We start from the raw sequence: 27676 nt of genomic DNA, 5'->3' as shown, positions 1-27676 counted from the left end.
TTTGGATTGATTTTGGAATCTTCTGAGATTGCCTCCATCTCTAGAGACATAGGCTTGAAAAGAAGCATTATCTTAACTGCCATCACAAAATAGCTTGATCACCGGTTTTGCTTTCATGACACCATTTCTCCCCCCCCCCCCAGGTATTCAGTAACTGGAGGAGGAAGCAAATCATCCCACTAAAGTATTGTTTCGCGGCGTTTGCTTGTTTGATGTGGCTCCTCTAGGCACCTCCTCAAATGCTGGTCTGCCGCTGTTGCTTTCAGTGGTGAGCTCTCCAGTATGTGGACATTCCTGAAGGTGCATCAACACAAATGGACAACATAGCAAGGGCATTGTTTTTCAGCTCTGTATAGTTTTTTTTTTAAAGAAAAAACAATAATGCACATATTCAAAGGAGGTATCTTTTTAAATTTCTGAGATGTATATTTAGGATTGCAGTTAGGAAACTAAAGCTATTGTGAAATCTCAGGTATCTTGCTTTAAGTCATTGGTCTTCAACTCAACGATCCAGATTCAGAAGCGATTTATGTCTCAATCTAAAAGTGGGCGCCCCAATGGTACGGCCACTGTTTTCTTTCAGGGTCTTATTTTAACAAAATGCATAAGATTGGGAGATGAAATAAAGGGGTTGGGTGGGGACGAAGTGGGTATCATATTTTAGGTTGGGATTTAAGATGGATCTCGGACCTGAACAAGTTGAAGACAACTGCTTTAAGTCGATGAATCTGTGAATTGGAAAACATACCATTGGCTCTGTGTACAGATTTGTATATAGTCACCTTTTTTACTCAAAACTTGCTCAATGTGCATATAGAATCCCTCTGTACAAATGGCCAAGTTCTCTGTAGATGATGCTAGTGAGGTAAATATTTTGGCAGGTCAAAACTGATTATTGGCTTGCCTTTTGTTATATGACATTTTCGAACCGTATGACAAGAGGTTTGATTTGACCTTGTATTTGTAGGTCAAAAAGCTGTGCTATAAAAAATTGGTTTGTACCTCAGATGCAAAGTTTGCTCTAGTTTTGTTACACGGTGTTATTCTTTTTATTAATCTAGAGTTGGGTTTCTAATCATGGTACGACATTGATTATTTCAGTTTCCTGAATCACTTGGTTTGAGGTTCTCTAATACTTGTTTGCTTTAGTGGGTTTTTGTTATCAGTCTAAATTGTGCCAATCCAAAGTCTGAATTCAGTTTTATTAGGGTTTTTGTTTTTTTGAACTTCCTTGTAAAATCAGAACATCTCATACAACTAAATTAAATATTTTTTTTTTCTCTTGAAACACCACTTAGGAGGCTGGATAATGGCAATTTGTAAGATGGTGATCTTAAAAACAATATAAAATATATGAAACTTATGTATATGAAAACTTTTAATCATGATCATTGAGAGATACATTTGATTTAACTTGGTATCCAAGATCCATTGTTAAGGGGGAGAATACTTGAAATTTCATCAAAACTTAAAATAGATATTCTCACTGCTGTACTTTAGTTAAATATCTGTATATTTGCTTGTTACATCTTTTGTGGTTCATCTTCTGAACTCGGCCTCTTTTACAATGGGCAGAAATCAGTAGAATGTCAACATTTTGCCTATTGGGAATATTTTTTTTGTAAATGCTGTATAAATATCTGATAAGATATTCCATTGACTCTATTTCTTTTCAAGAAATTCCTTGAGGTGAATGGAATACATCCATGTGAAGATGTAGTTCTCAAGAATTATTAAAAGGGGCTAACAAAAGAAAATAGGTTGCTGACAATGACTTACATCACAATCCAACCATGTCTAGTCAGAAGTGAGTCCTATTGATTTCAGTGGGACTTGCTCCTAAGTAAAGAAGGGTAGGCTTGCAGCCTTAGTCAACATTTTTAATATTTCACAGTTCCGAGTGAACGTGAAATCTTTGTTTTAGTCTTCAATAATATTAAACCCATGAACTTGAACTCGGAACGTACCCTTTTGAGTCCAACCATGCCTGATCACACCTTGAGTGAGAACTTCCTATGCCATATGGACTAAAGATGAGCCAGGTGTGAAAATTCACTTCCAACACTTATACCATATTCTGCCTGCTAAAATGGTCTGATGTAAACTGATTTTGCCACCTCCTCCTCCTCTATAGGGTTGCCTAAGGCTCCCTGAAAAGACTTCCCTGAGGGTTGGAGCACTCTAATGATTGCAGTGGGCTGTGACAGGAGGCACAGAGGGAAGGGGGGAATCTTGTAAAACAGAGAGGAGGTAACTTCTGGAAGTGAGACCAGACTGCCTGAATCATATGAGCAGAGTACTGGTGAAAAAGAGGCAACTTTTAGTCTGAAGAGGGTACCCTGTGGGAAAACTCCTCACACACACACACACACACACGTGATCCAGTTTCCAGTCTACATGGAGCCTAAGACCTAACAGCATTTTCCAAATGGAGCTACTGTAAGAAAAATAATTGCAATTCACTTTGTTAAGAGTATTCACAGTTTGAGACTGAGGCAGAAAACTCTTTTGAAGATTTGGGCGTTGGACTACAAGAGACACCTTGACCGTGGCCTTTTTCTTTTAATTGGTAGGTTTTTTTGCGGTACTATATTTGCATAATTGGGCAGCTCTTATACAAAGATGGCTTTTAACAGAGGTGTTTAGTTGAAGACTTGCTGAAAGATTTAGGGATTTGCACCCAATCCTATGCCTATTTACCCAAGTCCCACACAGAATTCAGTTGGATTTACTCCCAAATAAACATGCATAGGATTACAGAACAATAATTTTTGTGGGTGAGGATGTCCAGTTGTGGTGTCTTGCTTATGCAAGGGACTGTACTTCAGTGGCGTTCCTCCTCCTCCTCCTCCTCCTATGCACCTCCAAAATTTGCTCGCAGGTGGGAGGCTGCAGGAGGGAAACTCCTGTTGCGTTTGATGTCATGACATTCACTCTTACCCTCCTGTTAGAAGATAAAGTAAAATTGCAATTCTCTTCTGGTTATGATCAAATTTGGATTGTAGTTCCAAATCACCTCTCAAACTTTGCTGTATGTTTTTTACTTTGGCCTTTTAAGTTAATGGGTGTCACGTTTTAAACAATGTATTAGAATTGTGCTCTTCTAGGGAAATGCAATGTATGCTTTCTGCATTTTCGATGTGCATGGTGTCAGCAAGGCCATTGGCTTATGCTTCCTGGTGCTGCTGGGAATTGCACTTCAAAACCTCTAGAGAGCACCATTATGGGAAAGGCTGGGGTAAGCTAATACAGCTTTTCGTCCCTTGGCCAGGGGAGGTTTCAGTCTTAAAATATTCTTGCTAGTGAGCACCAAACACTTCCACAGTTACTCTAGAAATTTCCCACTTTTTCAAGATTTAGTATAATTAGGGCGCTAAGTGAGCTGTAAAAACGAACCCAAGTCTTTCGAACAAGAAAGGCTTCCTGTTTGTGTGGGTCGGGTCACTTTTCACATGTTTTGCTTCTCTTGCCGTTGCACTCTTGTAGTTGGGTGTAGGAGGTTAGGTGGCTGTTGTGTTGGTGCACAGAACTTCTGGTGAAATAGTGAAAGTCTCCTGTTTTCTGATTAGGTGCCATGGGCTCTTTGGTTCCCCTAATAGTTGGTCGTGTTGGGAGTTGCATCTGGTCTTGTTTTGTTCTTAATCGTCATGTAGCGTTTTGTATTTTTGGTACCTTGCAGCACGGGCGTTTTTGTTAACATCTTTAGGGGAAGTTCGGAGGTTTCTTCTTCTAGCTGTCCCCTCCACGCAGCACACCCACCTCTGCTTACTGATTGGGGCGGGTAATGTGTGTCTTGGCTTTTCTACATAATGATGATTAACATGATTACCACTTCCATCACCCGTTTTGAAGAGGAAGGATCACGGCAGCTGCAGGACTGTAGATCCTGAGACCTATTCCTACACCTCACCTTGCTGTAGCCATTGCAGAAGCATCGGAATTGGCCCCATATTTTCTTGTTAGACATTTGCTACTGAATTGAAGTTGCAAATGCACAGTGGAAAAAAGATTGGAAAAAGGATTGCCCCATGACACCTGAAAGCTTTGTTGTCATGGTTTCATTGGCTAGAGTCCTCTTGATCAGATGCACATAGGATTATCAGTTAGCAGATGCACATACGTGTAACCAGTGTGCCCAAATGTAAGAGATATCAGGTCTACAAAAGCCCTGGTGGTGGGTCTTGTTATCTGTTTGGATTCAGCAGACTTTCATCTGCCTCTCATGTTTCGTGACCTTTTGGCGCCACTGATTACAACTTTTCTTCGGTACTTGTGTGCCTTTAGATGACCCTTTATGCATCTGATAAAGTAAACACTGCCGTAATCAATTTAAAGCAGCAGCGTAGGATTTAAACTTTTGTAAATAAGAAATCCAGAAATATTTTGAAACGGAGAATTTTCCACTTCTAAAAACAAGTTGTTCCTTAAAATTAGTAACATAATAAACAGATACAGAACTAGTTAACTTATGCAGTATCAAGAGTTGAAATTATTATTAATTATTATTATTTTAGGTACGATCCCTTGGGAGAATGCATGCATAAATAATATAAACACATAGTTTTTGGGTGTGCAGAAAATTAGCGTTGACAGGTTTCAGTGCCTTCCCCTAAAACTTAAACCATGTGAGGTGATATATGCTATTAAGTCACAAATAATTTTTAATGGAATATTTTAATGTAAACCTTTGAATTTGTTCCGACTATGACATTTAAACACATTTGCTTTATTGACTCCCCACCCAATATTTCACTTAATACTTTGGGCTGTTGGGGGGGAAATTGCGATATTTATACAGCACATAAAATCATCTCCTTTTACTCAAAATGTAAATTAAACATGCTAAAGCAGATCTCCATCAATTTAGGGCATCAGAAAGTTCTCTGGAAATCCCCCCCCCCCCCGGAAAATCTAATTGAAAGTCTTCCAGTAAACTTACATCACTAAGAACATAGGACGTTGCCTTATACTGGCTTGGATCATTAAGTCTGTCTAGCTCAGTATTGTCTATATCAGGGATGGGGAGCCTGCAGTCCTCCAGATGATTTTGGAACAACAACTCATATCACCCCTGACCAATGGCTCTGCTGGCTGGGGCTTATGCACTTCCAACAACTTCAGGAGGGCCTAAGGTTCCCTCCCCCAGATTGCATTGTTCCAGAGGTGGTTTTTCCCCCTGCCCTACCTGTAAATGCCAGGGATTGAACCCGTGACCTTTGGGCATGCCAAAACGTGTGCTGTGCCCTACATGGTCCAGGAGAGCTTACGCCACAATAAATCAATGTGAGATGTGACAGTACTGTGTTTGCTGCAGCAGGCTTAAGGCAGCTACCCCATTTGAAGCCGTTACAGTAAAGTGGAGTTTATCTTTAGTTCATAAGCAAAAGGTACAGTAAACAGACACTGGACATCTTTCCGTATAAAACCAGTTTGGGTGAGGAAGGCAGACCTTAACATATCAGGCCAGGGTGTCTATTAACCAAGTACATGCTAAGGATATGTTGCAATATAATAAGGAGCGATCACTTGGCTAAGGAATTTGCCCAGGTGGTTATTGCTGCCCTCAGCATGTGTTGGATTCTTTTTACAGGTAATTAAAAGAATTTCCTGGCTGGATCAGATCAAAACCTAGTCCAAAGCCATCTGCCTTTAGGAAATACACAAGCACAGCAATCTGTTGATAACTAGCCGTTCTCCTCATACCCCCCGAGTGTCTGGTAATTGGGTATCTATTGTCTCTGTACATGGAGGTCTCATTTTTAGCTATTGTGAGGAAATACCCAATGAATAGCCCCCCTTATCCTTTTATCAAATTCTATTTTCTTCTGTAATGATGTTCTCTATTTATAAGCCTGTATAAAAATTGCTTATGGTCACACATCAAGCTGTTCTTCAACTCCTTGTATGTTACATGACACAGAAATAAAGAAACGCAACAATTTTGGGTGTGTGAGTGTGTTTATGGGCGACATTATCTAGGAAAACAGTTTCCAGTATTTTAAGGAACATGGGGGAGAGAAGAGACAGCATAGTGGGGATTCAAAGCAGCTCATTTATATGTGCATCTGAGAATTTTGGAACTTTATAGCCGTGATGCGCAGGAATTTTACTTATATACAGGTAAATATACATTAATTTGTGGTTGTTTGTTCCTGTAGGTTGCTGTTATACGAGAAGGTAAGAAACGATACTTGTCTAAATTAGGTGGGAGTGGTAAACCCAACACAAGGGGAAGGTGAGGGGTTCACACATAGCACAATTACAAATTGCAACTAGATGTCCCTTGCTTTGCACTCCTGGTGTGTTTGTTGGTTGTTTTTGTTATACTGAAAGATTGTGCCTAGTTAATCTGGACTGAGTAGCTTGCAGGCATGTTTACAAGACAGTCACTCTATTAGTTATGCTAAATTAGCATGTATAGATTGAAAGTAGTAAATAGCATGATCGAACTTGGTTGGTTTTGTTATTCCTAAAGGAATACCACTGGCAAGTCATGTATTTTGGCATTTCTTAAAAATGAGATTTTCTGTCTTCAAGATTTCAGCGTCATACTTTTTTTTAAAGTAGGGGTAGAGAAATATGACAGATTATTACCTTAAAATTATTGGGTTCTTTAAGACGTTGATATACTTCATTTCCTTTTCCAGTAAGCCACATTCTGAACCGTTTTTGCACATTGTGAAAAGGGCAAATGTTGTGCTTTCCAGCTGGGCTACATTTGATTCAAACATAGCAAATGCAAAAACATTTAAGGATGTTGTGTCTAATTGCTTTCAGATGTGTATATATACACAAAATGTGGATTGGTTTCTAGTAGCATTTCTAAATAAAGGTGTGGAAACATACCACACAAGAGAGAGAGAAAAGGATTCTTCCAAAACTCACGATGCTGTTACTGTCTTTACTGAACCACAAATTAGTGCCACAATTCTTGTACCAGACAGCTGTTGACATGTTAGACCAGCTTTCAAATTCCCCTTCTCAACCTTCACAGGACATCAGTGTTCTAAATATTGCACAGGTTAATCATGTAAACTGTTCACCTTGCAGAATTTTATGTACTGGAACATAATTTGTGCCAAGGAAGAGTAGAGAGAACCTCCTGACCAGATTTGAAGCAAATGCTCTCGGCTTCTGGTAAGATGAAATGAGCAGTCTACAGCCTTGCTTGGTAACTTTAATTTTTAGAAGTAAAATGTGTAGAAACACTGAATAATGTAATTAAAATTACCCCTCCTTGCTTTGAGACTGCCCCTTATGAACATTTGAAGGCTGTTAATGCATACATAGGAAATACATTTTTTTTATATAAAAAAAATGGCAGTTTACGAATTAATCACTTTGAGGGGTTTGTCTGAAAGAAAATGCATTTTGCTTTCCAAAAATTCTATTATTTCTGGTGCAAATCTTTGAGGCAAGGAAATCGTCTTTTGGCACTCCAAGGACAATATTTTAATACTGGCACAAGCTAAAAAAAAAAAAAACCACACCAAAGGACAAATACGAGACAGTCACTTGGCCGATAATAGTAAACAACCCTGCTTGAGGCAATATTACAAAAAGCTGCTCCAAAACAAGTTTTTTAAAAAACGAATTTATGTTTTTACTGAACTTTAAAAGGAGAAAGAATTCAAATGTCCTCTAGAAAAGCAGCAATTGTTGGAATGAACAATTTGGAGTTCAGTCATCAATAAGCATGGGATTCCTCGTGACTTAAAACGTGGATGCGCGAGGCTGGACTAGTGGCACTTCGGATCACCTCCATCCATCTAAGCGATACAAAAACAAAAACAAATACTTAATACATTTCCCCTTAAGATGTGGTTGTGTGCCTTTTAACACATGAAATACAGTGGTACCTCGGGTTAAGTACTTACCGTATTTTTCGCCCTATAGGACGCACTTTTTCCCCTCCAAAAATGAAGGGGAAATGTGTGTGTGTCCTATGGGGCGAATGCAGGCTTTCGCTGAAGCCTGGAGAGCGAGAGGGGTCGGTGCGCACCGACCCCTCTCGCTCTCCAGGCTTCAGGAGAGCCCCAGCGCCAGCCCCACAAGGTCGGGGGACAGAGGGAGGCGGAACACCACCATCCTGCTGTCTCCCGATGTGGTTTGGAGGCTGACCGCGGGGAGAAGAGCGCTTCTCCCCGCTGCCTGCCCCGCAAGCTCCGGGGACAGCTGGGAGGCACAGCGTGTCTCCCCGCTGTCCCTGGACCTGATCTCAAGGCGGGTGGCGGGGAGAAGAGTGCTTCTCCCCGCTGCCGGCCCCACAAGCGCCTGGGGGGGAAATAAATTTTTTCCCTTTATTTCCCCCCCCCCCAAAAAAAAACTTGATGCGTCCTATGGGCCGGTGCGTCCTATGGGGCGGAAATTACGGTAATTTGTTCCAGAGGTCCGTTCTTAACATGAAACTGTTCTTAACCTGAAGCACCACTTTAGGTAATGGGGCCTCCCACTGCCGCTGCGCAATTTCTGTTCTCATCCTGAAGAAAAGTTCTTAACCCGAGGTACTATTTCTGGTTTAGCAGAGTCTATAACCTGAACCGTATGTATCCCGAGGTACCACTGTATTGTACAACACGCACACACCTCAAGTATTTTAATCCAGTGGGATACAGTCATACCTCGGGTTACAGACGCTGCAGGTTGCATTTTTTCAGGTAAAGGGCCGCTGAAACCCGGAAGTACCGGAATGGGTTACTTCCAGGTTTTGGCGGTCGCGCATGTGCAAAAGCGCCGAATCACAGCGTGCGCAGACGCAGGTTGTGAACTCTGCAGGTTGCGAACGTGTATCCTGCACAGATCACATTCGCAACCCTAGCGTCCACTGTATTTGTGTGCTCAGTCATAGATGCCTCTATTTATAGCACGGAGTGGGGACTTACCGTATTTTTCGCCCTATAGGACGCACTTTTCCCCCTCCAAAAATGAAGGGGAAATATGGGTGCGTCCTATGGGGCGAATGCAGGCTTTTGCTGAAGCTTGGAGAGCTCTCCAGGCTTCAGGAAGACATTGGCAGCCTACGCAGCCCTGCGGGAGGTCCTGCAGGGATGTCTAGGCTGCGGATAGCAGCCTGCTTCCCGGAGCGTCGGGCGCCCTGAAAGCAGAGTGCCCGGCGCTTCGGGAACACATCCGCAGCCTAGGCAGCCCTGTGGGAGGTCCCGCAGGGATGTCTAGGCTGCGGATAGCAGCCTGCCGCCCAGCGCGAGGGGCGCCCTGAAGCAGAGCGCCCCCCGCGCCAGGCAGACATCCGCAGCGTGGGGAGCCTTGCAGGAGTTCCCCGCAGGGCCTCCCACGCTGCTGATAGCAGCCTGCCGCCCGGTGGGCAGGGCGCCCTGATGCAGAGCGCCCCTCGCGCTGGGCAGACATCGGCCAGCCCCACAAGCTCGGGGGACAGCAGGGAGGCGCAGCGCCGCCATCCCACTGTTCCTCGACCTGGTTCTGTTTCCCCGACCTGCTTTTGTGGGGGAAATAAAGGGGAATTTTTCCCCCTTTATTTCCCCCCCAAAAAAACTAGGTGCATCCTATGACAGAGCGTCCTATGGGACGAAAAATACTGTACATACATTTAATACCATAGACCACTGGTTCTCTTAACTTTTTTCCTCTGGTCCACACTGATCAAGCCACTCTGTATTTTTCATTGAAGGGAAAACACAAAGAAACGACTCCAAGCAGTGCCTGATTTATAACACAAGACAACAACTACTTTATAATAGTAGTTGTGTGTTTATGTTATAGCTCATGGGACACCCCTAAGGTGTAAAACAAGGCAGCTGAATGAATAATTCTGCCTTGCAGTAAAGAATTAAAAAGCAATGACATTTCAGCTCACGGAAAACTGACATACCTTTCAAACGTGTATTCGCTCTCCGCCCTGAAATAGTACACATGGGATTTGAAGTGTAGCTTAAAGACATAGTCTTTATGAATGTTCTCAGATTCGGAAGGAATGGTAAGAGAGTAACCCAGCAGAGGGAGGCTAGCTAAAGGATGATTGTCCTAAAAACAAGAGAGAAATCGTTCACCAAACAGACCATCCCCCCAGAAGTCACTTCCCTTTATCCAGAATACTGTGTCCCCACAGTTTTCACTGACTCTTGGGACCTAAACAGAAAATGCCTCTCATATATGGCCCTGGTAGGCTCACAGCTGGGAGGGACATGAGGCATCTGGGTGGAAATCCAAAAGCTATAGTCTTCCTCATCAGATTGGCACTATTTGAAGTGAGTCACTCAAAGGCCCTTCAAAGCTCCGGCCAGCAGGTGGGGTTTTTTTGGGGTGTGTGTGTGTGACTGTCCCTTTCTTCTGGCTCCTCTGATCCCCTAGATCAGTGATGGCCAAACTTGGCCCTCCAGCTGTTTTGGGACTACAACTCCCATCATCCCTAGCTAACAGGACCAGTGGTCAAGGAATGATGGGAACTGTAGTCCCAAAACTGCTGGAGGGCCAAGTTTGGCCATCACTGCCCCTAGATGGATGCTGTGAAGTGAGTCCACGTGGAAACGTGTCTCATGGGGTGTGGGAACTATTCACAAGAAGGCTGCATCCCTCTCCCTCTACTCCAAGTCAATTTCTTACCTCACCCTTCACCCAAGGCACAGTGTGTGCGTATGACAGCAATTTAAAAGTCAGTGTTAAAAAATAGAGCACATACCCAGGAATGGGGCAAATGGACACAAAAGCCTTGCCAATCTCCACCCACAGTGGCCAGTCCACTATGAGTGCGCTCATTCCCTTGATTTTCTATATACATCTGTCTGCACCAATTTCAAGTCATTTTTCTTCTCAGCAAAAATATACCAAAAAAAAGAAGGGTTTTTGTGTGGTTGTTTCATGCAAATAAGCAATGTTTGTATTGCAGAACTTTGACCTCTTAAAGCAGTAACTACACCATGGAATAATAAGCACACATTCCCAAGATAAACACTGAAGTGGTTTTTAAATAACTGCAGCACCTTTCAAGTGCCTTTGGAATAAGCAGTGATGCTGAACGCTAATGTTTTCTTTCCCAAGTGCTCAAAGTAATGGGGAAGTGGCCTCAAATTAACTTGGTGTTCTTTTTTATCCCCCTCCGCCCCATCCTAGTGAACAAATGTTGAATCGACCTTTTTGCAGAGGACAGTGGCTGGGCCATCTGTTACAGAATAGTTCTGTCTTATTTTGCCCCCATGTGCCCCTGACCTCACATTTCTAGGGAAAGTGTATGAGTCAAAGCCTCTACTGATATGGTAGCGGCTTCCAAGCTGATCACAGTCAGGGTCTAGCCCAATACATTTTGCACCGGAGGCTGACAAGATGACAGTTCCCTATTCCAGACTGGACTGGCAGTGAAACTTCCTTTTGACATTGGTGATAGGATGATATCCACCACCACACCTTGAGGCAGCAGGCCAGATTAGGAGACCAGAGACTGCTCCTGAACATCTTCTGCCTAAAGCAGTTGCCTCATTAATATTAGGGTTGAGCCTTATCCTAGTTAAGCATTTTCAACTTTTCTCTCCATGCACGGAAGAACTTTGTCTGTATCCATGAAGTTCACAAAAGCTTCAGTTATCTCTGCAAATGCATCCTTTGGGGCAATCAACAATGCATAGCAAGGAACTTTTTTTGTAATGTGTGAACAGTTAACAGTTATATTCATCTCTGACTTCCAAGCACCAGTTACTTACCTGGTGGGATTTGTAGAAAAACATGCAGAAATTGGTGAATACCACCCAGAGCTTCTGCCAGCCATTGCTGTTTTTGAACTTTCTCAAAAGGTTTCCAGAGAGTTGGTTCTGGAAATGAAGAGAGATAGTGCAGCAAACTTGAGTTAAGTCATATGCAGGTGGAAAAACAGGCTGATGGGAAAAACAGGCAAGCCTCATGTAAAATCATACTTTTCTAATTGAAACTGGCTGACTTTTTTCTCCATTGGTGATTTACCATGATTAAGAGTTCCAGATTCAGAATTCCCTATCATTCTTTAAATGAAGCTTGCTTGTAAATTGATTTTCTAAGGAAAGAAGTCATCTGCTGTTACCTCATTCCAGGAAGAAGTTCTACATCTATATTTCTATATTGGGGTGGGAGGGTGTTAGCTTTAATATTATACCAATTTAGCAACCTTGTTACGGGAACAGGCATCTCTACACAAATGATTTAAGTCCTGCGCACAAGCGCAGATGTTTAAAATTACTAGGAAAAATGAAAGCACATCCTTTAATTAACTGAAAGCACCAGATATAATGCATGAACAGAAATAACTCTAGGAAATAGGCTCCCCCCTCCAACCTTGCAGGTCTGGAACAGTTTTACTCTTGAGGAAAAACCTGGAGCCTGGACTGTGGTGTCATCGATTATAAGGGTTTTGGCTCAGGTTTGAATGTAATAAATGAGCCAGTTAAGTTGGCAGTCTTCAAACAGAAGCACCTGTAAACTTCCTCTCTGGGAAGGAAAGAAAAAATTGACAGCTAATTTGAGGGATGACATTCTGCTGGATGCAAAAATTCAATTTGTTTTGGTGAGTAGGATATACTGAAGTTTTTATCTAGAATCCTAAGGTTCACCAAGCAGTGCTGTGTGTAAAATGTTCAGGGCTGTGTGGACTTGCGCAGTGAATTAAAGACAGGTTGCCACTGTGAACATGCTCAATCCTGGACAAAAACTCGGGTCTAGTTCCCTCCATCCTTGCCCCAAAGCCTTCTTTGTTTCATAGCCTAATCTGGGAGGGGCTTTTAATTGTTGCAATGGTTAGCGATTTGGGAGTCCAGAGAGCTTTGCCAATCTGCTGTAAGTCATGCAGAGATCACCCGCTGGATCCCGGCCTGACAAAGGAGTGATAAACACACGTTTTAACTTGAAAATATTTGCTGCCTCTGCTCCCCGAGTGGAATATACTAACCATTGCTGATATATTTTATTCTGCTTCTGGTTTAATAACATAATAAGCTGTCTCCACTAGAATTTGCCAAAGGGACAGACAAACAGAATGTCCCCCATTATCATCAGCAATTATAGCAGTGAACTGGTAAGGTTGTTTTTATTTCATTTTAGAAACCAGCTGAATTCTGAAAACCTGACAGGGTTTTGAATATGCTGGAGTACAAAAAGTGCCTGTTCTCCTTTTACTGTTCCTAATTTCTGTTTCTGTTACCTCAGCACTTTGGAGGGTATCATAAACGGACAGGCTTTGCATTCGGTACCAGCAGACATATGAAATGGTAACAGGCCGCTGATCACTGATCAGTCCAGCAGGTAGGGAAGGACAGTCACTGACTGTGAGAGGATCTTCCACCACAAGAGAGAGAGATAGATAGAAAGAAAGGCAGGAAGGAGGGAGAGACACAGAAAGAAAGCATAAACTACGATACTGATGTGACATTACCCACAGACTTAAGAGACAGTATGACTGCGACTCTGCCTGCCAAGGGGCAGTTGCAGAACGGAAGACAGATGTATAAAGAGTGGAATCTGCTTCTAGGTTGCTCAATAGTTCATGCCGATCATTTAAACTCAAAATAAACGACGTTAATGCGTAGGGGGGAGCCTTAGCAATGCAGTCCTCTTAACATGTCCACTGAAGTACTCATTTAACTGAGTTCCAAGGAGATGCACTGCTAACTAGGTTTGTATAGAATTGCAGCCCAGGAGGAGAATTTTGTACCTGCACGATTTAGTTGATAGCTCTGGTGAATCAGTGCAGGTGCACTACAGCTAATCGGTAAATCTCCAAATGGTTGTTAGCCGCCCCATTACACAATACAACTTAAAAGCAACCTAGAGGCATTCTTTCTGAGAATGGGTGTCTGCAGGTACCTTGAAGAAGCTAAACCAATTTATAGTTTACTTCAAGTTCCGTGTTATCCTTTCGTCTGGAACCAATTTTACTGAAGATTTATTCGCTTTACAAGAACTGTTTGCTCATTCTGCTATTTTCCAGGAACACTGAGGCAGTATTATCTTCAAGGAACTGACTTTCAAAAGGCTCATGATCTCTTCAAATAGTCTCTTCTAAAGAGCTGGAATTAATTGTGGAAGTTCCACAAGAAAGCTGAAATTAGCTGTCATTAAAATGCAATACTGTTGCGTGTATTCTGCATTTCAATGAGCTGAAGCATTCTGATTCAATAGCCAACTGATCTGTGTAAAATTGGTTTAGCTGTAGTCAAATACATCATCAAAAAACACACACAGACTTCCTGTGATAGAGAGGACACAAGTGGAGGGAGGCAGATGAGAGACTGAGAAGAGAACACTTCAAGGATCCAAAGAGGGGGAGAAAAACAGCCTAAAATTAAAGTGGCATTAAAATGCAGCAGCCAGAGTCAGGAGCAACATCCTTTCCGAGATTAAAAACAAAACAGCAACAAAATGCTCAGAGGAAATACTATCTCAATATTTGGAAATTAAATTAGAACTGTGAAAAAATTCAGAGAGTTTACCAAAACGATTTATAATTTGCTAAAAAAGGAATTTGTTAAAATGAGGCTTAATATATAATTGAATGCCAGCTCCCCAGAAACAGAGGGAGGCGATGATTGGTTGTTGCTTCCTCTGAGGAGATGGAAAGGAAATTGTCCCTGAAGAACAGGGGCTGCAGACCAGTTTGTTCTGAGGCAGATACCTCCACAGCAATACTAAAGTCGACCATGGAAACGCTGGTATTTCTGTGCCAGCAGACGTGCACCGTCGTGTTGCCACGGTGAGGGGCCTGACGTTCGAGGGAGGTGCGGGAAGCATTGAGATCGTCTTCCGATTCCTGGTCTACAGTGGATTCCTCAGGGGATTCTATGAAATGCAGGGAGAAACCATCTCTTTTTTTTCCCCCTTGCAGAAGATACAAACTATGAAAGCATTAAGCAAAAGGCTACTTCTGGTAAAGCTTAAAACTTTCCAAACCTGTGAAGTACAGTGGTACCTCTGGTTACGAACTCCGCTAACCCGGAAGTAGCTGCTCCTGGCTGTGAACTTTGCCCCAGGATGTGAATGGAAATTGTGTGCAGTGTGAGACCCCTTTAGCGAAAGCGCGCCTCAGGATAAGAATGGCTTCAGCTGACAAACGGTCCTCTGGAACAAATTAATTTCGTAACCAGAGGTACCACTGTATTGGGGAAAGAAGTAGGTTTAAAAAAAATACCGTATTTTTCACTCTGTAAGTTGCACCCTTTCCCTCCTAAAAAGTAAGGGGAAATGTGTGTGCATCTTATGGAGGAAATGCAGGCTGCGCAGCTATCCCAGAAGCCAGAACAGCAAGAGGGATCGCTGCGCAGTGAATGTTTTTTTCTTGTTTTCCTCCTCCAAAAGCGTCTTATGGTCTGGTGCGTCTTATAGAGTGAAAAATACGGTAGATTATGCCACAATCCAACATGGAATTTGTACGCTTTGTCTATTGCTTTCCTTAAGCTCGAGCACACTTTTAATTCACTGTTGCACTGTGAGCTCTGTAAGTAAAACAACTTTGCGTGCATTTTGTTCTCCTGACGCTCTTGAGCAGAGCCTTGGAGGAGGAGAAGGGGAAAGGTCACATTGTGCAGCAGGTCGCATTCCACTGGCCAACAACTTAGTTGAATGTGTTCAAAGGTGCATTGCTATGCACACTTGCGGGAACACAGCGGGATGTATTTGCAAGTGGAAAAGCCATAGGATCTGGTTTTTTAGATAAGCTCACCCAAATGCAATCCTGTACATCTCACTTAGAAATAAGTCCTGTTGAGTTCAGTGGAGCTGGCTTGCAATGTTAAGTAGGTATGGGATTGCAACCTAACTGTAGTTCCTTAACTTTCTTAAAATGCACCCTTGCTAGGGTTGCTATAGCTGAATAAAAATAGCGATTCAAGGCACTGTAAAAAAAATAAAAATCTATTTCCATGCATTCTATCTGAACTAAAATCAACTAGGGAATAAAGGTAATGCTGATCTTTAAATGTGCAGTCCAAAGAATTATTTATAGCTAAATTGTCATGCAGCAGACTTCATACTACGTGGCTGTGTTTTCTGCAAGCCTTAAGTCTGTACTTACTTGTGTCTGGTGGGCTGCCCCCTAGGAATTCAGGAGTCGGGCCATTACAATTCTCTGCCAAGTCAATAGCCATCTGTATGTCCTCAGTCCACTTGTCCATTTCCGTGCGGCTGCTAGGAACACGAAGGGAGATCTTGTTCATTTTACTGCAAGCAGCTATGAGCTTCACAAACTGGTCAATTTTTTTTTAGCTGAATGCAAGTTTCGGCCTGTTTCCTTAAGCTACACCAGGCATAGGCAAACTCGGCCCTCCTGCTGTTTTGGGACTACAACTCCCATCATCCCTGACCACTGGTCCTGTTAGCTAGTGATGATGGGAGTTGTAGTCCCAAAACAGCTGGAGGGCCGAGTTTGCCTATGCCTGAGGTACACTCTAAGAACACCCTAGTTTTAGTGTGTTCTCTTACGTTGAAAGCAACCGATTACAAATGTATTTACAGTGAACTGTTGTTGATCTTCTTTTGACAAGTTGCAAAAAGAGAGAGCGCAAAGTGGAAATTACTTACCTTGCAGCCACAACAATGGACTGGTGTTGACCTCTCAGTGTGAAGCAGTGAGGAACCCCCCATTCTTCTTCGCTCTCTTCAATCTGAGGATACGGACATATAGACACCCTCACAAGACAGGAAAGGAGACAACGATCCGTAGCACAGTTCTGTACTATATGAATAAATATGTGGACGGTTTTGTTTCTGGGAAAAAAACTAAGGTTGAATTCCCATTGCAATGCTCAGGAGAATCTGGCAAAAAATGCAGGAGGATTGGAGTAAGCACTGTCTGGATCTAGGCCCTTCTGAGGCTATTAGCCATTGCTGTTAGCTTCACAATTCCAGCAGTACATGTTCACTTCAATGTCAGCAAATGGGAGGAAATGCACAACGACTTGGGCATAGCCTACCTCTGGCTAAGCAAACTCCGGACCTCCAGATGTTTTGGGACTACAACTCCCATCATCCCTGACCACTGGTCCTGTTAGCTAGGGGTGATGGGAGTTTAGTCCCAAAACATCTGGAGGGCCGAGTTTGCCTATGCCTGGCCTACCTCATCATGACCACAGGAAGTAATTGCATTTGGATTTTGAGCAAGCCTGCATGGATTCACAATCACAACTAAAAACAATTCAAAAAAGGCAACTTGATGGATGTTTGTGTGCATCAAATTAGTATTAGCACACCCCTGGCAGCAGCGGTTATGTTTCGGTGGTGGATGTCAAATGCAAAGTTTCTGTTTTGAAAACTATTATTTTCCATGTTCCTAGGGAATCCTCTTGTTTGGGCTTTGGTTAGCAACTGATTTCACATGGTTCTCAGCCAACAGAGCCGCTGTGTACCAACACAGAGTCTACAAATAAAAAAATGGCTAAGATTTAACGCCGGACCATTTATCCCAGTCCCCTAGAACAGCACGCATGCATTCTCATTTCTAATTTGTCTCAAAAATTCCAGAAATGGCTTTCATTTCATATAAAGACAAAAAAGTATCAATCACAAGGTACTGTGATTTGAGATGCCCAGCAGCTAACTGATCAATCCACAGCTCATACTTACCATCATACCATATAGCGGAAGCTGCCCGTGGACTTTGAATTGATTTGATGCTGTTAGCCCTCTGCTTGTGTACAGCAAGACATCGTTGAACTAAAAGGCAAACACAAGAAGGAACGTAACTTGGTTGAAGACAGGAGATTTAAACAGGTTTGGTTTATAGGTCTAGCCATCTGGAGGAAGCACACAGAGCCTACAGATGTGCCCATCACTCTGTGTGAAATGTATATTGGATCATCAGTATGTACCTGCAACCATCCCACTATTTATGCCCAGTGGGCCCACATTCCAGAGAACGCACTATTTCAGGGGTCTAATCACATGATCCAACAGTGTGGGAAACACTTAGACTGTTGTCCCCATCCCTGGCATTCAATAGCCCAAATATATCTCAGTGTTTCATGATGTCTTAAGATCACAAAAATAAGTAAATAAATCTTGAGAGACACAGGACGCAAAGGGAAGATTCTTTTGCCATCCCTAAAGATAGCTTGCTTTGCTTTTTAAGCTGTGTATTGGCAAGGTAGATTCTGGTATTTTAGGAGCTGGCTTTGTTCCATTCTTGAACCGGGTGCAGACCCTTCAAGTCATGCACCTGTGGCCTTTGGGACTCAAAGATGATGCACCAAAGGTTGAAAGTACCAGTTGATTTATTGTAATATGTACTAGGTCACTAGTACACATTTATGCAAATAAAACAGGAAGATGAAAGGACAGGATAGCAGCCCGGTTCAGACATAGATCTTGTTTACAAATCGCAGTAAGCCATAGTTAATGGTTTGCCATGATTCATTCTTGCCCTTTTGTGTGCTACCCATGCTGTTAAGACCACATTCATGAAAGATGATCTTACTTGGCTATGAGTGATCGCCAAAGAAGAGCTACCCATACTGAGGAAACAAAACATGATCCTTGGTTTACCATCATGTCTGAACCAGGGATCATGGCTTGTTTCACTCCCAACAAAACAATATCTGCAGCCAAGGTTTGTTCTTGGCTTAGTGATCATGGTTTGTTGGGAGTGAAATCACCATCCTAATTTGGATACAACTCTATGCCAGGGGCTGTGATTTGTTTCCCCTGTGTGTTAGTGTAGTGTTGTTTTCTTAGATTATTTTACAGTTTGCATCAAACTCCTCCTTTGAGCTTCTCCCTCCCCCTACCTTTTCCATCACTTGGCATTTATTGCACAGTTGTGTTTGATTACACACAAACATTCCACTTACCAGGAAGAACATCCGCTGCTGTAAGCCTTTTCCAGACAACTTACTAAGGCTACCCAGTCTAATAAACTCCTGTGCAGGAATGGAAACAAAACATGCCATTTCAGAGCAGTATCCAAACATCTGGCTAAAAGTCTGGGCCTAATTAATGTTGCATCACTCGATTTATTATGTTATGCCCGCCCACCCCGTTTTAATTCAGCTACACACATGCGATATCCTCTAGGCCACTTCTGCCCATAAGGCCTTGCTCTGTCATTGTGTCAGAAGTTATGAAATGGAAGTTGGGTGACACTTAGGAAATAGTCGGAACTGGTTGCAGAGCAATGAGGTGGTAAGTGGGATTGTCTATCATGGTGGGCATTGAGCAAAAGGGGAAGGGGGGAATTAGAGGACAGGATGCAATTAAAAAATAAGAGCCATGGTAATGAGCAATAAACAGAACCCAGGAACAGAGTTATTACCGCATAACGTCATTTAACTAACTAAGTCAGAGGGGAACCAAACATCCCTTCATTCCTTCTGCACCTCCATGAGAGGCTGGCAATACATTAGCCAGGAAGGCTACACAGAGAGCCTTGTTGAGCAAATGCCAGCTCAATGTGGAAAGAAGTACAACTGGCTTATCCTCAAAGTGTCCATTTATAGCAGGCTGCTTCCGCATGTTGCTCTCAGCAGCGACGGCACAAAGACAGGATGTGGAACAGGAATCATCGCATGAAAAATATATTTTACAATGCAAGGGCTTAGATCTCCTAGGGTGATGGCATACACTGATGGTCTACCGAGAATCACAACCCTTGGTACAGAATCCACCTATGGTGCATTTATTTCCCTAGTCCAATTGATGCACAACCCACCCTCCTTTACCAGTGCAGGTAACTGGAGCTCCAATTCTTACTGTCAAGTCACCTGCCTCCAAAATATGCAATCATTGTATTTTGTTTGTTTCTGGAAAGTAGTGTTTCGAAGCAGTGCGTGGAGCAAGCGGCTGAGAAACAGGATCCTTTTATGCATTAATCAAATGAAGGGGGTGATGTGTTCAAAGGAGTCCTGTAGTGCTAAGGTAAGAGAAGTGCCTTTTACTGTCCAAGAGCAGACAGGATTTATCTTATTCCTTAATGCTGTGGTACCAATGTGTTAAGATAAAGAGGTAAGCCTTTGCCTGCTTTTTCAGAGGAAAAGGGTATGGGTAAGGAGGCCTGCTCCCCTTGCTTCTCACCCCTTTGGTTTAACATCCTCCTTTTTTGGCAGAGCCATAGTCAAACAAGACATTCCAAGCTCATATAAGGAGTGTAACAACTTTCAAGACACTTCTCCTTCACCCCAATTACAGTATTTTTAAAACATCCCCCCCCCCCAGGATATGCTCCCAAATGATGTTCTGTCACTTACCCTTCCGGGGATCACCAGATTGTCAATACCTATCAAATCTTTCTTCAACTCATGCAACTTCTGGAAATTTTCCATCTTCAGCATACTGCTGTGAAGTTGAGCGACCGCTTCTGAAATCTCTGCCAGAGCAGCTGCGAAATGAAACACAGAAGAAGGTAGCAGATGAACTACCTGGGCTGGAGCTGAATTCCTTTTTATATATATATATATATAAAATTTTTATTAGTTTTACAGGATTTTTTCAAGACAAAACAAACACTTAAAAAGACATACAAACACGTATAGTTTCATAACATTTTTTCATAAACCTCTTTTCCGGGACTCCCCCATACCCCCCCTTTCTGCATCCCAATGTCCATAATTTTTTTAGCAACTTCTAAATATTCCTTTCCAACCTCTGTCATCTTAATCTTTTCTATAATCTGATCTTATATCACTGTATCCCTTTTTTACTGAAAATCTCGACATTCTAGCATTCATCAAGTTTATAGTAGTCCTTAAGATAGCTTTTAAATTTTCTCCATTCTTCTTCCGCCGTCTCTTTTCCCTGATCACGGATTCTGCCAGTCATCTCAGCCAGTGTCATATAGTCCATCACTTTCATCTGCCATTCTTCCAGAGTGGGTAGATCTTGTGTCTTCCAATACTTTGCGATGAGTATTCTTGCTGCTGTTGTAGCATACATAAAGAAAGTTCTGTCCCTCTTTGACACCAATTGGCCGACAATGCCCAAGAGAAAGGCCTCTGGTTTTTTAGGGAAAGTACATTTAAGTACCTTTTTCATTTCATTATAAATCATTTCCCAGAAAGCCTTAATCTTCGGGCATGTCCACCAAAGGTGATAGAAAGTACCTTCAGTCTCTTTACATTTCCAACACTTATTATCAGGCAAATGGTAAATTTTTGCTAGCTTGACTGGGGTCATGTACCACCTGTAGATCATTTTCATAATGTTTTCCTTTAAGGCATTACATGCCGTAAATTTAATACCGGTGTTCCACAACCATTCCCAGTCAGCAAACATAATATTATGACCAATGTCCTGTGCCCACTTAATCATGGCCGATTTAACTGTTTCATCTTGTGTATTCCATTTCAGCAGCAAGTTATACATTCTTGATAAATTCTTAGTATTGGGTTCTAACAATTCAGTCTCTAATTTTGATTTTTCCACCTGAAAGCCAATTTTCCTATCCTGTTTAAAAAACTCCATTATTTGATGATATTGAAACCAATTTTGTACTTTATGTTTCATTTTCTCATGACTTTGTAATTTCAGTTTATCTTCCTCCTGTTCCAAGATTTCCCAATACTTCGGCCATCCGACCTCCATATTGAGTTTCTTCACTGCCTTAGCCTCCACGGGAGACACCCATCTAGGGGTTTTGTTTTCCAACAGATCTTTATATCTTATCCAAACATTAAACAATGCTTTTCTGACAATATGGTTTTTAAAGGCCCTATGCAGCTTAATTTTGTCATACCATAAATATGCGTGCCAACCAAATGCATTATTGAAACCTTCCAAATCCAATATGTCTGTGTTCTCGAGGAGCATTCACTCTTTCAGCCAGCAAAACGCTGCTGCTTCATAGTACAATTTTAAGTCCAGCAGGGCAAATCCCCCTCTTTCTTTAGCATCTGTCAGTATTTTAAATTTAATTCTGGGCTTTTTGCCCTGCCAGACAAATTTCGAGATATCTTTCTGCCACCTCTTAAAACAATCCATCTTGTCGAGAATCTGCAAGGTTTGAAACAAAAATAACATTCTAGGCAATACATTCATCTTAATCACTGCAATTCGGCCGCCCAGAGTGGGTGGGGAAGCCCAGCCAGATGGGCGGGGTATAAATAATAAATTATTATTATTATTATTATTATTATAACATTGACAATTTCAAATTTGACCATATTTCTAGATCTTTTTTAATTTCTGACCAACATTTTTCATAGTTATCCTTATACAAATTCAAATTTTTAGATGTCAGATAAACCCCTAGATATTTCACCTTCTTAACCACCATCAGCCCTGTCTCCTTGGAGCTGAATTCCATGGGTCTCCCTCTGCCAAATGCCTCAAGAACCATATATAATAGGCACTGCGACTTATACCAGGAAGGAGAGAAGCAAGGTTCATGCAATAATGCACCCGAGGAACCAAATTGTTGTTCTTGCAGGTGCATTTGCAACCTCGCCAATGCCTTGCCCCTTTCCTTCCTGGGAAGCCGCAGCAGGGAAGGGAGGTCATACAAGGGCCGTCACTCCACCGACCATGACTGCACACAAGATCTGATGTTACCGCTCCGGGGGCAGATTTAGTCTTGCCAGGGCTTCACTCAGGGATGGTGATGTTTTCAAAAGCGCCAAAGCAAGGAAACAGTAGCCAATGGTGAGGCCTCCTAACTCTTACCCACCATTCCCTTTGCCCACCCATTTCTCTTGGTGACTGATTCCCCCCACCCCCGCTTAATAGGTGAGCCAGGAGGTGGCAAAGGTAAAGGACCCCTGGATGGTTAAGTCCAGTCAAAGGTGACTATGGGGTTGCGGCGCTCATCTCACTTTCCAGGCCGAGGGAGCCAGTGTTTGTCCACAGACAGCTTTCCGGGTCATGTGGCCAGCATGACTAAACCGCTTCTGGCACAATGGGACACTGTGACGGAAACCAGAGTGCACAGAAACGCCGTTTACTTTCCTGCCACAGTGGTACCTATTTATCTACTTGCACTGGCATGCTTTCGAACTGCTAGGTCGTTAGGAGCTGGGACAGAGCTCACTCTGTCTCAGGGATTTGAACCATCAACCTTCTGATCGGCAAGCCCAAGAGGCTCAGGGGTTTAGACCACAGCACCACCCGCCAGTCCTGCTAATGGTGTAGGGAGCACGGCATGAGTTCCAGCAGTCTCCATCTCGGGGCGAAAACTTAGCAACCCACAACTGCTAATGTAAATAATTTCAGGTTCTACTTTAGCTGTACTTGCCCCATGGGTCTGTATAAACACATTTAAGTATGATATAGACTAATAACAAGTGCAACATTTCTCTTGTCTCCTTTTATTACACTGGGATTCTTTCAAGGAATGTTATTTCTGATTAAAACAAATGGTTCCTCTGGGTTTCAAGATAATTAAATTATCTTAGTCGTTCATCAATTGATGTTTTTAGCTTGTGGGTCTGCAGTTCACATAACTTTAGTGCACACATTTCCTTGTTTTAAAGCACCTTTCATGCAGTATTTTGGGCATGTTTCAATATCAGGCATTTTTGCTTCTCTATTCTGTATTTAAAACCACACATTTCAGCTACCTTTTACACCCACTGGTCATCACATTATTCTGGATGGCTGCCCAGAAATGTCATAAGAAGCTTGAAAGATTGAAATGCTAATGCCCATAAACAATGATTGTGTTGTGTTTGTCTGTATTTTTAAATCTCTCTCTAGAGGCTCTACCTAAGGAACCTATTGGAGTGCATCGTTACTTTCAACAAAGCCCAAGGGATAACCCTGTTGTAGTGAAATATAAATTATTTAGCATTTCCAGCCTCGTTTCAGCATTCTGCACAATTGTTCAGTTGTTTGTGAAATGGACTCGTATGGGAGAGTTGGGCTGAAATCCTATACCTATTTATCCAAGATCCAAGCCCCACTGAACTTACAGCATTTCAGAGAGATATGCCTGGATCACTCTGTTAAGGACTCAACTATGCATTACACAAAAATGCATATAACTAAACTCCACCTCTCCTTTTCTCAAGAAACAGCTTCTGCAGAAGCCAATTTTATAGAATCATAGAGTTCTGGTCCAACCCCCTGCAATACAGAAATCTCAGTGAAGGAATCCATGACAGATGGCCATCCAATCTCTGCTTGAAAACCTCCAAGAAATGAGAGTCCACAACCTCCGAAGGGAGACCATTCCACCGTCCAACAGCTCTTAGGTTTTTCTGATGTTTAGTCAGAACCTCAATGCCACTGGTTCGAGTCCTACCCTCCAGAGCAGGAGAAAACAAGCTTGTTCCCTCTTCCATATGACAGCCCTTGAGATATCTGAAGGTTCCTATCATATCTCCTCCGAGTCTCCTCTTTTCCAGGCTAAACATACCTTAGATTGGTGACACAGCACAGCAGGTTACTGCTTAATCCCACCCCCTCTTTCTACTCTAGATCACCTCCTCCTAAAGCCACAGAATAAAAAATAAAATAAAGGGCTGTCGGGGTTCAGTCACACACATCTGCATGCAATATGTCCTTAGGAGCTAAGAGGTATGGATCTGCTAATCGAGGGAGATTTCCTCCAATACTCAACTCACCTCTGGAGTCCCTGAAGTCCACATGATTTGGTGGATAATGTTTACAGAGCCTTTCCATTATCTGTTTGTAGTGCATAAGTCTGTGCAGAGGCCTGAGAAGGAAGGTGTTGAGGGGCAGGTAACAGACTTTCTGCAACTCAAAGTCTCTGCATAGGGTTTCCAGCTTTCGAGAATTCTTGATCCCATTCTCCAGCTCAACCAGGACTTCGGTGTGCTTCCGCAAATGAACAGTCAGTTGCTAGAGAGAGAAAGGGGTGGGGGAGAGACGTAGTCATTATTTAGTACATCTTTAACTCTGCATCTTCAGCGCAAAGGTGTATAAAGCTACTACGACGGCATAACTATAAAATCAAGGGCAACACAATGCAACATCACAGGAAGAGAATGTGCAGTAGATACAAACACATATAATAACAACACTGCTTCCGTAGTGGTTTAAAGAGATTTACAAGGCTAGGAGAATAGAAAGATCTTTGCTTGAAACAAGGTCAGAGTTGCTTGAGTTGGGGTGCCACAAAAACTCTGTCCCTGGTTGCCATGTGCTTTAGTTCAAAAGGTGAAAGTACCTGGAGGAACATCTCTGATAGTGATCTCAGGAACTAGGTCGACTGGCAATAAACTGCATGTGAGATTGAAAAGGAGTAGCGCCATGTTGTTGCCATACTGAATACCACTACTACTACTTCTTTCCTGTTTTCATGCCGGCAATGTAAAGGGTTTAGACCAGGGATAGGGAACTTGTAGCTCTTCAAGTGGTATGGGATTCGCAACACCTATCAGCCCCAGACCGTGCAGCCAATGGGCAGGGTTAATGGGAGCTGTGGTCCAGCAGCCAACGAGGGACCACAGGTTCATTACCTCTGATTGACACCACGGATCTCTTAGGGAACTCCTAGCCCTACATCAGTCTTCCTCTGCTGGTACAAATCCAATGAGGCTGCTTTGAGTGCCTTCAAAGATCTGCCTGGTCACTTCTCTGTTGTGACATCCTCCCTATGGAATGCTCAGTGTCCCAACAACACTCACTTTCGGAAAGGCTGTGAGGAACTTGGGCCCAAACATCTCTGACCATCTTGGACACTGGTTTGGAGATGCTTTGTGGAATTTCCCCCAACCTCTGAGATGGGAAGCTTTTGAATAATGCACTTACCAGCAGCAAACACATGGGGTTGTAATGTTCAAATTAAATGTTATGGTCAGCCTTGGAAAAACAACAGTTTTGTATGCCCTGTGTGCTATCCATCAGCAAAGGCTAAGGAGAGCTTGGAGTATCATGGATAAAAGAGCACTCCACAAACTGATGGAGCAAGCCCAGACTTGAATATTACCTCAGTAGCTTTTCCCACCCAGTTAACGTCCTTGTGGTTGGAGTTGGATGCTGCTCAAGTATCCTCCAAACTTATTTACCTCCATGCATGTGTGAACCAGAAGCACAAACAAATGGTGCTTTCATATAAAGATCTTGGGTTCTGCATCTCAAAAAACTGACCCTTATGATACCATTTCCAAACCAGCTTTGAATTGGTGGTCCTATGCTTCTACTTACAGGAAAAAGAAATACATTAAAAACTTACCTCTGTGTGTTTGAAAACCTTATGGCAAAGAGGTGACCTACAAATTTTAATAACTATTGTTTCTATAATGACTTGGGCTTTAGAGAACCCATAGTTTTCAGCTGCAGAAGCTCCACTCTAATTGCTCAGAAAATCATTGACTTGTTTTTGTTTCAGTGAGCAATTGCAGCACAAATCACAAATTTTTATTGCTTAGCCAATCATACAACGGTACAATAAAAAAATAAATACGATGAAAGGCACAATCCACTGAAAGATCCAATATCTTTTGCAATTATCATGATGATAAAAACTATAAACACTTACTACAAAAAAATCATATCCTTTTACAATGTAGGGGGTTCACAGTCCCCTATTTCACCTTATTCATCCACCTTCATTATTCTAAATTATGCTGGCGATCCATCATAGCGGATTTGGCCCAGAACTAGGAAGCTAGCTAAGTCTAATATGGTCTTATGGGTCTGATTTGTCACCAAGAAGACCAAAATGTCCTCTCCTACTCAACCCTTTTCGCCTTCCAATCACTTTGCCATACGCTTATGTCTAAGACAATTATATTGACCGCACTGCATCCACTGTATGTTCCAGCTTCTCCGCGGCTGGTTGTTCACACGGGCATTAGCCGTGTCTAGTTGAGCCAACTAGACATAACTGTAGAAGGGAACCTATTAAGTTTTCCCAAGAAATACAGCAGGGACTGTGTGATGTTGTTGTTCAAAAAGAGAGCGAGCAAGCAAGGCTGCATGAACGCCTGTGTGTGCATGCATGCATAAACTGGTCCCATATGACCCACACTGGGGTTTGAAGGCTGTGCATAATTCATACCTTCATATTCTGGATGTTCTTCAGCATAACGTCCCCAATTCTTTGGTAATCTCCTTTCAAGTGGGCATTAGAGCGGCCTTCCCTGCCAACAAGAGAATTATCCCATGTCAGTCAAGCATTATAACCGTATCATCACTCAAAGAGAAAAAGGATTTTCTACATTAAAAAAAAAACACAACCCCAACATTGCTCTGTGCTGCTATTTGGGAGTCTTATTAATGTGCTGTTAATTCCCACACGAGGTACATTCTTCCTTTGCAACAGCTTGCGTTTCTGACAGTGCCGAGGCCATGAACTTTGCAAACCTACAAAGTTTTGAAGACAAAAGGGCAAATGCATCGTTTTGAAAGCTACAAGGGCTGACAACTGGAGGGGGGTGGAAAAAGAAATGCTGGGATAGTAACAGAAAGGAAATTTACCACACAGTGGGAAAACACACACGCATTTGCCAAATACTTGTAATGTTCGATTCAAAAGTTCCGGGAGATAAATTGAAATTGCAGAGTTTTGAAAAACTAAAAAATAAGGTGCGAGATTGGTTTCATTATTATCAGAAAATGGAGGCATATAATGTGGACAAGAAAATTACCTTCCAGGTGGAAAAATCAAAATTGGAAACAGAACTGTTAGACCCCAAAACCAAGATTTTGTCAAAGATGTGTAACTTGCTGTTGAAATGGAATACTCAGGATGAAACGGTGAAATCTGCTATGATTAAATGGGCACAGGATGTTGGACATAACATAATGATGGCGGACTGGGAACAGTTATGGACCACAGGTATGAAGTTTACGGCATGTAATG

At 42.4% G+C, this 27676-nt stretch overlaps 2 protein-coding genes across 15 annotated transcripts in view; one reads left to right on the top strand and one right to left on the bottom strand.

Annotated features, from left to right (window-relative positions):
- STK24 (serine/threonine kinase 24) overlaps positions 1-5939 on the top strand; it is a 39431-nt gene extending 33492 nt beyond the window's left edge. The window contains exon 11 of the mRNA XM_083501270.1: positions 144-5939. Coding sequence (XP_083357396.1) covers positions 144-183 — 40 coding nt within the window. The 3' untranslated portion in view covers positions 184-5939. The remainder of the gene's footprint in view (positions 1-143) is intronic.
- The window catches only part of FARP1 (FERM, ARH/RhoGEF and pleckstrin domain protein 1), a 194590-nt gene continuing 172853 nt past the window's right edge, over positions 5940-27676 (bottom strand). For all 14 annotated transcript variants that reach the window (XM_083501135.1, XM_083501138.1, XM_083501142.1 and 11 more), the window contains exons 17-27: positions 26873-26954; positions 24471-24708; positions 20163-20293; positions 18771-18839; positions 17548-17637; positions 16507-16589; positions 16001-16113; positions 14606-14769; positions 11670-11777; positions 9848-9999; positions 5940-7769 (exon numbers count right to left, since the gene is read on the bottom strand). In XM_083501135.1, the coding sequence (XP_083357261.1) occupies positions 7688-7769; positions 9848-9999; positions 11670-11777; positions 14606-14769; positions 16001-16113; positions 16507-16589; positions 17548-17637; positions 18771-18839; positions 20163-20293; positions 24471-24708; positions 26873-26954 (1312 nt within the window). In that variant the 3' untranslated portion in view covers positions 5940-7687. The remainder of the gene's footprint in view (positions 7770-9847; positions 10000-11669; positions 11778-14605; positions 14770-16000; positions 16114-16506; positions 16590-17547; positions 17638-18770; positions 18840-20162; positions 20294-24470; positions 24709-26872; positions 26955-27676) is intronic.

This window comes from Podarcis liolepis (genome assembly GCF_965112155.1).
Source record: "Podarcis liolepis genome assembly, chromosome: 4".
In the NCBI taxonomy this organism is placed as follows: Eukaryota; Metazoa; Chordata; class Lepidosauria; order Squamata; family Lacertidae; genus Podarcis; species Podarcis liolepis.
Note: the sequence above shows the minus strand (reverse complement) of the source record. Positions and strands in the feature narration are given on the sequence as shown.